Source organism: Parasteatoda tepidariorum, chromosome 7 (assembly GCF_982258835.1).
Source record: "Parasteatoda tepidariorum strain Cologne lab strain chromosome 7, Ptep-v5.0, whole genome shotgun sequence".
Lineage (NCBI taxonomy): Eukaryota > Metazoa > Arthropoda > Arachnida > Araneae > Theridiidae > Parasteatoda > Parasteatoda tepidariorum.
The window spans coordinates 57,335,735-57,350,322 of NC_141761.1; the positions used below are offsets into that span (position 1 = coordinate 57,335,735).

At 29.8% G+C, this 14,588-nt stretch overlaps 1 protein-coding gene across 1 annotated transcript in view; it reads left to right on the top strand.

Moving 5' to 3' along the window:
- Positions 1 to 6,146: 6,146 nt before the first annotated feature.
- LOC107453786 (uncharacterized) overlaps positions 6,147 to 14,588 on the top strand; it is a 53,498-nt gene continuing 45,056 nt past the window's right edge. The window contains exons 1-4 of the mRNA XM_016070735.4: positions 6,147 to 6,295; positions 10,473 to 10,565; positions 10,736 to 10,836; positions 14,432 to 14,524. Coding sequence (XP_015926221.3) covers positions 6,192 to 6,295; positions 10,473 to 10,565; positions 10,736 to 10,836; positions 14,432 to 14,524 — 391 coding nt within the window. The 5' untranslated portion in view covers positions 6,147 to 6,191. The remainder of the gene's footprint in view (positions 6,296 to 10,472; positions 10,566 to 10,735; positions 10,837 to 14,431; positions 14,525 to 14,588) is intronic.

The window sequence follows — 14,588 nt, forward strand, 5'->3', positions numbered from 1 at the left end:
TATCTTGAAAGAAAAGTGATGAAATAAATTTTAGAACTTAGTTAATTAGTTAATTAATTAATTATTTAATTAGTTAAATAATTAGTTCGGCATTGAACCATAGTAGTACTTCATTTTCGTCGCTGTAGAACTACACAATGGGCTACTGGCGGCTTGGGAAACATCCATGAGAATGCATAAAAATTTTGATCCTATTTCATCATCTTTCGATGGCTCCCCCACTTTGGTAGTCCGATGACCTGAGCGCAAAGTCGAGCACTTTACGGTAAATACCGATTCCACATGCCCTCGGTTCCTTCGCAGACTGATCAAAGTGGTCATCCGCGCACGCACTGATTGCTGCTAGTGATGCTTGACTTTGGTGATCTACAGGAATTGTGTCCTAACGATCAGTCCACCAAGAGACAAGTATTGCGGGTAACTTAAATCGTTTTTCGAAAATTTGTTAAGTTTTTAAATTGAATCATATTTTTGTTCAGGCTATTAGTGTTTAATCAAGTTCAAAAAGTATAAAATCGCGCTTTTAAGAAGCACCATAGTAAGTTTTTGATAATTCTTGCATTAAACGTAGAATTGTGAAACAAAGTTTCTTTGTATGAAAACTACATAACAAGCTAATTACCTTTCATCTTATTTCAATCTGATAAAATATTTTTGTGAAACACAGTAATTTGAAACAAATATCAAATTTATTCTGTTCCTTAAAATTATTTTGAATAAAGAATGCTTTTAGATTAAAAAAAAACAACTATAAATTACCCAATAAATTCTTTTCTCTTTAAAATATGAAACCTGAAACTATGTAAACACATTTTGAAGATTCTTTGGGCATAGCTTTTTTTTTAAAAAAAATTCTAAGAATTCCTTTAAAACTAAAGCTTTTATTTTATTTTAAAAACGATCCGGAAATTCTTTTGTCTCGTTTTAACCTTTTTTCCTTCTCCCCTTTCCTCTGCCACTAAAGCGAAGTTATGATACCTTATTTTTTATTTAATCTAGAAATACTATTCTGATTTGTCACAAGTTTTGCATAACACTCTATTGTACGTCTATATATAACTATAAACCTATTCTTTCACGAGCAATTCATTTAGTATATTGTATTTAAAGATATTTTTTGTTAAAAAGAAATGCTGGTTAAAATATTTTTCTTGGGTAAGTACTTTGAAAAATGCATTAATATTTTATTATTTCGATATGCTTTCATTTAAAAATTTATAGGTCTCAATTATTGGAGTTACATACACTTAAAGTATTTATGGACTTATTTGATCTTGATTTGATATTATATTATATTCTTACTATTTTTGTTATATAAATTCTAGTTTTACTAAGTTTTGTATCCACTAAATTTTACTTTAAAATTTTTTTTTCTGTTTAACTTGTACACTTGACGATTATTATCTTATATTTACTTAACAATTCTGCCATCTTTTTACATGTTCTTTTAATATTAAATTATTATCTTTTCATATTTTTAAAAATACTATCAAGTTTTTCATTTATTTAAGTTATTATTTTCCTTTTTGCATTATTAAGTTATTATTTTATTTTATGCATTGGTTTTATGATTTGAAAGTTCATATCATAGTTTCTGAAAGTTTAGATTCATTTTATTTTTAGATTTCCTTAACTTAATATTCATATTTTAATATAAGTAAGTATATAAGCAAATTTTAAAATTTTATGAAAATGTGATTTTTTGAGCAAATTGTATGATGTACATTTAAAAAGATTTATTAACTTATATTTACTTTACACTTATATCTGCTGTAGTATTTGATTCTTAATTTATCTTGTTTTTTTCCCTTCGAAACTTTTTTGTTTTAATCTTAATATACTTTTAAAACTTTTATCTTTACTGATATTTTAAATTTTACATAAAACTAGATTTGTTGTTTAAGTTAGAGAAATCTTACAATTTGAACGATATTTTTCATATGTTTCTAATAATTTAATTGATTTTCAATTTGGATTTATTTTAGTCAACATTTTTTTAATAAATAACATGCTGATATTTAAAACTTTACAAAAACTAAATTCTTATTTGAAGTAAATATATTTAAAATGTTTGTTATTTTATGTTTACTTAAAAATTTAGATGTGCTGTTATATTTAATTCTTACTGTAGTTTGCCTTTTTCCTTCAATAATATTTTTTATTTCCACACACTTTTAACTTAATTTTCATTTCAAGTTTTTTTTTAAAAAAAAGTCAGATATACGAGGAATATTTTAAGATATGTGTGTTAGCAAGACAGCACTTCATCAGGGGACACACTGCCTGCCAACACACAGATGCCTTTCTGTTGTCAGTGGTAATAACAAAAATTGACAGATCCCCGAGGCCCCATAATGGATAAACAAATAATGGATAAAAAAATTAAATTATATAAAAGATCTCTATTAAATAATAGCATATAAGTAACTAGCGGGTTTGAATCCAGCTATTACCTCAGAAGTTTCATGGAAATGTACTTCTCTATCTCGTGCTATCTTATTTCATCAATTAATTGAGTATATATGTTAGTGCAAAGTATGAAACGCCGGCATTATATATAATCCCTAGGCATTATACATAATGTCTGACGTTTTTAGGCAAAGTATGAAATGTGAGAAATATTACATGCTTTCCTTAGGCATTGTATACAATGCCTAGGCATTCTATATAATGCCGGATACTATTTAGGCAGAGTATGAAATAAACGTCCTGATGAGGTTATTATGTAAATGATGCGCATGTTACTGTGAATGACCGAAATCGGTGGTTTTTGACTTTCACCGGTGAATGTTGGCAATCACATAGTCGCTTTGGTGAATGTCCGAAATATTTATTACATCCGATTTGATATTAATTTATTCGTGGATATAATTACATTTATTCAATATTTTAATACATACTGACGATAGATTAGGAGAAACATCAGTGTTTGGAGTATCGGGCAAATATATACCGGGCAATGGCACTTGTCCGTAAAAAACATCAGTGTAGGGTATACCGGGCAAATGTATACTGGGCAATGGCAAATGACCTTAAAAAAACATCAGTGTAGGGTATACCGGGCAAATGTATACCGGGCAGTGGCACTTAACTAGACCTAGTATGACTAGACCTTTGGTAAATGTCCAAAATATATACTAGGTCTAGTTAAGTGCCATTGCCCGGAATACATTTGTGTTGTTGTTATAATTGGTGTTGTTCTGGCGTATACCAAATACTCTAATACAGGTACAAAATATCATATGAGTATATTAGGTACCGAATATAGCTTCCTTCGTATTATACAGGTCCTTTATAAGAATTTCAGTTGGACTCATTATAACGACTTATAAGATAGGGTTTGGGATGAACACACAAGTCTGCATACGCATGTGTATGTGTATAACAATAAATAGAGCAATGTGTAACAATAATAAGTCAAGGTTTGTGGTGGAATTCGAATCCGCTACTAACACACTACCGTTTTAGGATGTTCAGAGAGTCTGATACGTAACAGTTAAGCTATTTATTCAGTTCAACTTAGTTCAAGCATTTATATAATTACGAATTCACCGTTTTTATAGTTCTCAGGGTTGATACAGGTTGGTTTATAGCCACCGTAAAATGAATCACAAGAGTTTTATGTGAAATCAAGAAATCCAAATAGTTTCTATTCTTTATATAACTCTCGTAAAGGAACGAAGAATTAAAATAAAATAAAATTGAATTTATGAGTTGTATGAAAAAAGGCATTTTATGGTAAAATATGAACCATACATTGTCTTTGAAAATGAGTTTAATAAAATTATATTCTTCAAGTGGTTTGCGAAAATTAAATTCTTTATAGTAGTCAAATTTATTTTGTAGAAGTGATGTGTGAAATATCAGTATAGTTGATACATCAGTTTTTGAGAAATCATATCCACCACCGTTTTTGTTTTTGTTTTACAACTGGGATTAAACCTTAAGATGTATCATACATTATCTCGATTATTTATTTTTTAATCTGAGGTGCGTCCGGCAGTGGACTTATCGTAAAGACACGGTTCCCAGTAGAACACCGAAGGCAAGCATCACTGGCTGAGCTTAACGTGTGGGGATGGAGACCATTTTGATCAGCCTGCGTAGGTACCGAGTGTGCGCTATCGGCCCTTGTTAAGCTGCTACGGAAAAATTTCTATTTTTACCGAAAAGTTAGTTTAAAATTTTATTTCCAAGCTCAGAAATTTTAGCCTTAGTTAAAAGAAATATCTGTGTTTTTCTCTTTATCTTAAAAAACTGTAAGCTTCACCGCCGTTTTGGGTGTTTAACTTTATACTAAATTTCGTTTTCCTGCCCAAGAACTGTGACTTAGAAACATGAAATTACAATAGTGTCTAGAAAAAGTACAGGGAGTACGATGATGTAAAAAATCTGTGACATTCATTAGTAAGGTTGAGAATTATTAAATATTTAACTCGAAATATTAGCAAAAAATACCTTTCGGGTCTGTCTGGAGGTCGCAAAAAGGCAAATACAAAATTGAAATTTTATATTCTAAATAGGCCATTTTTTCATGAACTTAACACAAGGTTTCTATTAAATTCTAATTTATTGAAAAGTTATTGAAATTTTAAGATCTCTGTTTGAGAATTTTTCTCACTTATTTTGCTTTTCATTACATGTTGTTTTGCTTTGCAAAAAAAGTTAAGATTTAAAATGTTTAATTAATGAAGCTGAATTAAAAAAATATACAGAAGAAAATATACAAGCAGCAAAATTAAAAGAAAAAATTGGATTCGGTTATTGGCTCAAGAATTATCAACTCTTAAATCTGTAAAAAATAATGTATCAGCCATTTTTTTTACCCACCCTATTTTTTACGACAAAATTGGAATTTAGCATGCTTAAATGATCATTTCCATTTAGGCACAAAATTCCAATCCAAAATTCCAATTTATTTTGAAGTTATTGCAATTTTAAGTGCGCTTATGGCGAATATTTTTTTAAACTTTAAATAATGTTTATTTATCGGTTTATAAAGAAAAAAAAATTATAAGCATTCATTTTATAAGCTTATGCTAGAGTTGATGCCTTGACTTGATGAATTTACAAGAAAATAAGAATAAATTTAGTAAAAAAAAGAATGAACGAATTGGTGTTGTCAAGTATAAATATCAACAGTTACATCGAAATTTTTAGTAACTTAAAAGCTGTTTCCAATTTTCCAATCTACATTGCTTCATGAAATAAGGGTCTCGTTATACACCGAAGAGCCATTACATTATGACCGCTCTCTACCTATAACAATGGGCTCGCCAAGGTTTTCATGGTTTCTCGCCCAGAAACAATGCTTTCATGGGGCACATAAGGACCCATAATCCTGATAGAACAATCCCTGATGTCTGTTAGCTACTTGAACATAGTTGCAAACCAGGTTCACCCATTCATGGCAACAGTTTTTCCTGCGGGGGATGGTGTTTACCAACAGGATAATGGACCGTGTCATAAGGGTCGAATCGTCATGGATTGGTTCGAGGAGCATCCCAGTGACTTCCAAGTCATGTCTTGGCCCCCAAATTCACCTAACCTTAATCCAATAGAGCATTTGTGGTCCTACTTGGAAAATCAAATTCGTGCTGCCATGCTACGCCCTCTCAAAGTGAGGGAATTGCAGGACCAGTTGGTCAGCACTTGGTACCAGATACCTCAGACTACCTATCAGCACCTTGTGGAATCAATGCGACGGCGGATGCTAGCAGTTTTGAGGGCCAAAGGTGGTCCTACATGTTATTAGCAGGGTGGTCATAATGTAATGGCTCTTCGGTGTATATAATTTCACAAGCAAAAATTAAATCTCATATATTACTTCCTATTTTGTCGCACATTTTGCATTACTAAGTTTAGAAATATTTCTATTTTAAAATATATAAGATATTGTGCGTATAAGTAATTATATTAATTAGGTATTTTATAAACAATGTTATCTTTTTCATTGACTTTTATGGAGAAAAAACAATAATGAATGAGAAGTCATGCCAGGAGGGGGGTGGGGCACAGCAAACAAGAGATGGTTTCATCTAGTGTTTTGAGTAGAAACGTGCATGTATTTTTCAGGTAAGCTTGTGTCTGTAAGTATTTTAAGTATGAAGAAAATAATAACAGCTTTAATTTTTGCTTCAGAACTATGGGAGTGAACTGAGAACAAATGAAACACTCAGATTTATATTAAAATGTACATTACATTCTGCATTTTAGCATTTTCCGTGGGTAACATGTTAGTTTATAACACTGAAGCTGAAACCGTAAGCGCCAATGAATGCATGAGATTAGTGAGGTAAGTCCAGAAAATTACATTATTTTTAAATAAAATAAAATTTTTTTTTAGTTGAAAGCATTTATTTTTAAAACCTATTTGCATTTTAAAAATATTATACACTTATTGAATCATGACAACCTGCCTGATGAGCTAATTATTTGTAATATGACGCGCATAGTTAGTCAGATATCTGAAAGAGTACTAAATTATATTGATAATTGAATTGAAAGTGGAGTTTAACTGCATAGTTCCAATGCTGCATAAAATTAAAAGAATTTCGCCTCGAGAGCTAACTACGAAATTACGTTTAGGATATGCATTAAACAATTGTGAATAAAAATTAAAGTTAATAAAATCAAACAATTGGCGTATATATTACTATTGATAAGCTGGACAAACAGTTCTTTTTTATTATAATTTCAAATAATGAAGTTATTCCAGTTTGTATCTAGTTTTAGATTATGATTAACACTAAGGTCAATAAAACTACTTTAAAAGGAAAGTAGTAAAAAGAAACCATTTGTTTGCAAAATCAGTTATTAAAAAACCATATTAAAGATGACAATAAATGTAAGAGAAAAGTATGCAATCACCTGTTTCTGTGAACATGAAGTATCGCAAGGAAATGGGGAGTTTGAAAGAAATGGATGATTCCAAATCTTAGGTTTTATCTCGATAGTTTCTTTAAAAAGTAGTTATAAAATATTAGAAAAATATGTATATCTACAGAAAACAATTTTACAATTAAATGCACATGGATTAAATTACTAATCCGGATCCAATTTCATTATTTTCATTACTTTTTCATTATTTTTCTTTTAATGAAAAAAAAAACATTTTTACACAATCTCATTAAAATTTATGTATTTCAAATATTTGCGATAAGCCTGAAGTAGTAGCATAAAAATATTTCTTTTAGTCTGTATTTATTTACGTAAAAAATTAAATTGCTTCGTAATTGTTTTAAAAGTCTGAAACTAATTTATATATTTTTCTTCGAATAAAATAATTTAGTCATTATTTTATATCCATCGAAAGATATGAAATATCTTATAAAGAAAATATATTTATTTAAAATAATGTGATTGAATTAAAAATGGTATAATAACAATATTAGTCTTTCAAAAATATCCCACAGAAAATTATATAAAAGCATTTTTAAAAGTTTTTATTTGGCTAGATTTTTATGACTTTAATAAAAATGGAATTTTTAAACCTTATGTATTGTATAGTTGTATGAATATCAACATTATTATTGCTATTTTTAAATACAATATGATTGTTGATATTTTAAGTGTTTAAAAATGGTTAACAACATAAATTTCAAGAGCATGCTTTAAAACGAAATCCATTTTCTAAATGTCGAAATTTTTTTTTCCATTTCACCATTTCCCCCTTTCAAATCCGTTTCCTTCTTGAAATTTCCAAATATTTAATGAATATGACATATATGTGGTTATTCCAGATAAATTAGATGCAATTTTTCAGGCTGCAAAATTTGAAACTGCGAATTAAAAAACAAACTATTAAGATAAAATTTGAAAAAATTAAACATTTATATTACATTAGTGTTTTGCACAGTGTTAAATTATTATTAGTTAATTGATAGTTGGAAATGAGTTATAAAGTTTAGAAGAATGAAACAACGGATAAATTTTTGATTCGAAGGAATTTATAAACTTTTTCTTCATTATTCAGAAAATAATTTCCTTTTGCTTTACACCTCTGTTTACTTTATGATAAATTCCAACTTATCTTCTAAGGTTCCATTCTGCGTTCGAAATCGTTTGTTTAATTGTTTAAATTTTTTCTACTCATGTTAAGACATTTTGGGATGACAGGTTTGTAATACTTTGGAAAGAAATAACTTAAACATTCTTAAAACCGAGTAATTTTATTGCAATCTATAAAAGTTTATTTTGGAGAATACAATACTTCATTCGATGCAAATGTTGTCTGGAAATTAAAAATAAACTTTCCAACAGGCATCTGCTCTATGACCTAAGAGCTAGAGGTAATAAAAAAGTGTTGCTATTTTGCTGGAATTTTAACCACACGATATTGGCAAGCTAGGCTTGAATATAATGGATTTTTCCGTTTGTTCCATCTTTGAGCCAACTCGAGAGTGAATTTTGAATAATTCTAACTCAGATTTTTGGTTGATAACAGAATAGACAGACATTGGCAAAATTTCCTATTTTTTTTCTAACATCAGATATCAAATAGACTCGTATCAATTTAACACTGTTAGAAATTTCTCGGAAAAAATAGTTGAACAATTTATTAAATTGTTGTTTTACCATATTGAAACAACTCTAAAAATGGTAGTTACACTGTTAACTGTGAGAAAACTGTTTATTAACTGCTTTCATCAAATATGGTAAAACAACCAGAATTTCATAGCACCAAGTAAACCCACTTAGTTCCCTCAGCTGGGTGCATATAATAGCTGAGAAAGTTGGTTTGTCAATATCATGACAGACCAAACAGAGGTTCAAATCCCTGCTTCGACACCACAATGTTTCCTCCATTTCCTTCAACACAAGAAGGGTTTCCAGCATCCTGCACACCCAGCTTCGTTACCCTGGACAATTAAAGTACGGTAGTCTCATTCAAGCATAAATGGCAGCAACATAAAGTTGCAGAGATTCAAGTCCCTGCGTAGACACTGCAATGTTTCCTCCATTTCCTTCAACACAAGAATGGTTTCCAGCATCCTGCACGCACAGCTTTGTTACCCTGAACAATTAAAGTACGATTGTCTCATTCAAGCATAAATAGCAGCAACATAAAGTTGCAGAGGTTCAAGTCCCTGCGTAGACACCGCAGTGTTTCCTCCATTTTCTTCAACACAAGAAGGGTTTGCAGCATCCTGCACACCCAGCTTCGTTACCCAGGACAATTAAAGTACGATAGTCTCATTCAAGCATAAATGGCAGCAACATAAAGTTGCTTAACATGAATAGTCTAGTATTTCTCATCTCTTACGGATGAAACAACCAGATTAACTAATTGAACCGCATCCTACCATTCATTTGATAAAACACAATTCAACCACATTCTCACTAATTACCAAGCGAAAAGCCTAAGTTTAATGTCGAATTAAATCTCTTTGACTTGGATTTTGATGTCACGTTAAAATAGGTAAATGGTTAAAATATTGTGCAGTTTTGTATTCATGGCTTTTTCAACCATACAAGTTGTATGCGATGAAGGTAAAAAAAAATTCTTTGCCGTTAATCTCAGGGTTAATTGCAGAAACAGACTGCTGTCGCGGTTATTATATAGTAGTTTCAGACAGATAATTTTACAGTTGCTGCTTCTAATGCCTCTTGCCAAATATAACCAAGTCTGATTGGTGAAATCTAGCGAATTTAAGGCAGATGTGGCTTTTCTTGTTTTTCAGTGCCACCATCTATGGTAAAAAATGCGATTTCACTCACATAACGCGTCATAGGCGGAATTAAAGGGTGTTTTAACCCATTCATACATCCATTCTTTCACCCACAGATCGTAGTTTTGACCTGAACCAGAGAGCGATCAATCTCCAATTCAGTACCACCAGAGGTATTGATTTGCTATAGGAACTTGGAAGACTTTGTGACCCCCACAGAGTTAACGTGCACCAGTCACAATTTTCTAGACGAGGAGTCTTCGTCCGGTGAGGATCTAACTCGCGACCTCTTGGACATGGGCCGAACGCCCTACCATCCAGGCTATCCCGGCTCGGGCAAAATTCTAACAGTGCAAATGGAAAGAAGAAAATTTGAACTAATAAAAGAATGTTACAGCGTAGCCGATGGAAAATTCTAAGAGAACCCCTTCCTATTTTAAATGGTGCTGTATTGTAAGCTATCTACTTCCTGAATTATAAATAAATATTCCACGTTGTATGGTTCATTTTAGGCTCAAATAACAAAATGTTTGGTTAGCGTTTAAGTAACTCATTTAAGTTCACTTTTGATTTTTCTTTCTTTAACGTAACCCTATTTACCTAGACACACATCAGTTTTCTTAAAAAGAATTTATGAGAAATTCAGCTGCAATAATTGTCACGTAATGTTCAATCCTCAAATATTAAGTAACATTTAACGTAATTTTTTGGTCATAAAATTATTTTTACATCAATGCATTCCGATATTTTCATATTGCATATTGCTTTCTTGACTACAAAATAATACTGATTTTTGTACAGGTATACAAAAAATGTAACAGCTCCATACTCACAAACAGTTCAAGAACGAAAACTGAGATTTTGCTTTAGTTCTATCCTTTGCTACGATCATGAGTAAGTGTTATTGATATTACCATTGTCATTGTTACATATCAAGTATTATTTCAAAATCTATTTCTTAACAATTTAGAAATGTACAGTTTCTTTTACATTAACACGTCCTTAAAGATTTTAAACATGTTAGTTTTATAATATTTACACTAACATTCTAATTAACATTCTAGAACTAAAACTGTATGGGTTAATAGAACAGAAGCTGTTGAATTCACTAAAACAATTAGAGAATGCTGCCTTGGATATGAAGAGAGAAACGGAACTTGTCACCGTAAGTTAGACGTTTAATTGTAATTGTGCATGAGGTAGTATGTATGTAACTAAACAAAAATAATATATTTTATCTGACCTAAATATGAATCATATGAATCGAAGAGGGGAAGCTCAAGGGGTATAGTTCGAGTTCGAATTCCAATAACAGTTGGTGTCGATTCGTACTCTGTTTCCGACTGCTGTGCTGACGTAAAATGGCAGCAGTGGTAGGCGGTTCATGAGTTAGAATCTCCCTTCCATCGAGTTCTTAGGAATTTTCGCAGTTTTCCTCGCTTTGCAACCCTCATGTGAGTTAGTTTCATCAAAAAGTCTTCCATTCAGGTGAGTTTGCCCAAAATTCTTTATCAGGGAAATCCCTTATTTTGCGATTAATATATATATATATATATATATATATATATATATATATATATATATATATATATATATATATATATATATATATATATATATATATATATATATATATATATATATATCGAAGAGTCATTACATTATGACCACCCTGCCAATAACATGCAGGACCGCCTTTAGTCCTCAAAACTGCTAGCATCCGCCGTGGCATTGATTCCATAAGGTGCTGATAGGTAGTCTGAGGTATCTGGTACTAAGCGCTTACCAACTGATCCTGCAATTCCCTCACATTGCGAGGGGTAGCTAGGCAGCACGAAATTGGTTTTCCAAGTAGAACCACAAATGCTATATTCTATTAAGGTCAGGTGAATTTGGGGGCCAAGACATGACTTGAAAGTCACAGGAATGTTCCTCGAACCAATCCATGACGATTCGACCCTTATGACATGGTGCATTATCCTGTTGGTAAACACCATCCCCCGCAGGAAAAACTGTTGCCATGAATGGGTGAACCTGGTCTGCAACTATGTTCAAGTAGCTTACAGACGTCAGGGATTGTTCTATGAGGATTATGGGTCCTAATGTGCCCCACGAAAACATTGTTCCTGGGCGAGAAACCATTGTTATAGATGGAGGGTGGTCATAATATAATGGCTTTCGGTGCATATATATATATATATATATATATATATATATATATATATATATATATATATATATATATATATATATATATATATATATATATATATATATATATATAAAGAGAGAGGGAAGTGAGAAGTAATTCTGATCCTTCAAAGAAAGGGGAAACTGAAGTTCTGTCTCAAGCAGTACTTCAAAATTTTAGAATAAAACGACTCAAAGTTTAAAATAAAGCCTACCACATCACAGAAAAACCATTTTAGTACACGAGGAAAAGAAAAGTGCTAAAATTACAGTACTGCATGCTAGTGATATTTTTAATATAAAAAATACGTTAATTATGGTTAATAAAACCAAAGTAAATGGTATTTTAACCATTTATTTAGTAATTTTTTATTCATTTAGTAATTCATAACATAACAGTTTAGCAGAAATTTTGGTTTTAAAATTATAGTTCTTATTTCAGCACATTAAGTAAAAAATACAAATCTAAAAAGTAAATTTAACTACAAAAATGGCTTTTATGCCATGCTCAAAGATATAACAATAAAAATTGCCAAGTTATAACGCATTTACCAAATTTTATTACATATTAAAAAACCAGATTTCATAATTAATTTTGTCAAAATCATTACCAAAGCGTTTCGGTAAAAATTACCGAGCTTTCTGGTTTTCTATTAGAGCCAGAAATGCGATAAATTTTATCATATGCTGGTAATTTTGAACATCCTTTTTTCAGTGTAAAAATGATTTCTTGTTTAGCTTAAACAAATGAATAATCACCAAAATGTACATTTTTATAAAGTTAAAATACATATCTAAATGAAAAGTAAAATTTCCCGAAGCATATGATTTTAAAAATTAAAAAATAACGTGAAATTAAATTTTGATGTCGATATAAAATTATTGCATTTTATTGCATACAGTTTTTAAAACTGAAATCAAGATTATTGCGAAATGCTTTGAGCAATAGAAACTAATTTCATTTTAATTGCTTTTAAATTTCTACAACTTCAATTCTTTTTATGAAACATTATTAACAAACGCGACTAACCGATTTTATGTGGGATGTATTAAACAATAGATATCGAGGAAACAAATGTTACGATTTTGTTTTTAATTAATTATGAAAGCAAGAGAGGATAATTATCTATTCTTGAGATGATATTTAAAAAAAAAGAGTTATTCAAATTTTATTTTCTAAATATTTTGCAAATTATGAATAGAAAACATGATTTCGGTTTATAATGTGCATTAATTTAATCATTTCGCTAACGATTATGCATCTCTAAGGAATCTAAATATTTAGAAGCAATTTACAAAAGTATAACGCCTTTATTAAGTTTCAATGTTTAATTTGCAAATAAGAGTTTTTTTTCTATAAAAGTGTTTGTCGATTTGAAATATCTTAGTACATGAAGTAATGGTATCTATACCATATGCTTTATTATAAAAAAATTTGTATGATTAAATAATTAGACTATATTAATTCACCTGAAAATATTTATATTTGCAAGGGTTTCTTTAAGAATGTCTTTTGCATTTTATTCAGAATTACCATTCCGTTAATTCATTCCGTTTTTTAAATGTCGAAAGTGTAAAAAATATTCCGTATTAATAGCACAGTTATGTAAAAATAATTACTGAAAATGATTTCAAATAAATTAAGATAAATTTAACAATTTTACTTTAAATTCATTTAATACAATGAAACAAAATTAATATTTGCCTATATTAAAAGTTGCTTCGCTGAGTTACAAATGTGATATTTATTTTAATGATATGGAAATCATGTTAATATAATGATAAAATAGAAAGGTAAATTAAATAATCTTAAAAAATTTTAGATTCACAGTTTAGATTCACAGGAATTTCAAAATTTCATAATTATGGGTAGTGGTTTTTGAAAATAAATACTTCAAATGATTATGCATAAATAGAGGGGTTTAAAATTTCTTTAATTATACGTTGACAATGATGATTAAAATAAAATCTGGTTATAAATTGTATTTTTTTAAAAATAAATGGTGAAAAAAAGAAAGTAAAGAAAATAAGAAACTTAAATGTTAACAGTAAAGGTGGTTTTCTGGTATTGACATTGTGGGGCTAGACTACCGACAATGTCAACCGTCATATATCTAAAGGTCATATACCAGAATAGTGAATTGGAATTACTAGTGAATTAGAATTAAATAATTGTAGTGGTAGCTACGCTATAGCCTGAAAAAAGATCTTTCAATTATTTAAAATTATCGTGCATTAAAGCTAAAGAATTGTTTTATTTATTCATTTTTTTTGTAAATTCCATTAATAGTAAAAGTTATGAGCTCATTAATTACTCCGAAAAATAAAGCTACTACCTTAAAAAATATTTATGAAGATAATTGAGTGTTATAATTATTTCGGAATTATTGCAAAACGATTTTTAAACATTGTCAATTTCATATAATAATTAGTATAAAGGATCATAAAAAAATTCTAGATTCAAATGTTTCGTAAAATATTTTAGAATTATTGCATATTAAAAATTGCAGTTAAATGCTATGATTAAAAATATTATTAGAATATAAATTAATAATTTTTCAATATTTTAGCCTTTTGCGAGAAGGAATGTATTCATGGAAACTGCGTTAGTCCTGACAGATGCCTTTGTGACGCAGGATGGACTGGTATTAATTGCACTGAAGGTATTTTTTTTATTAAACTACATCTTAAAATTATATTAAAAACTACGTTGATTCATTCACTTTC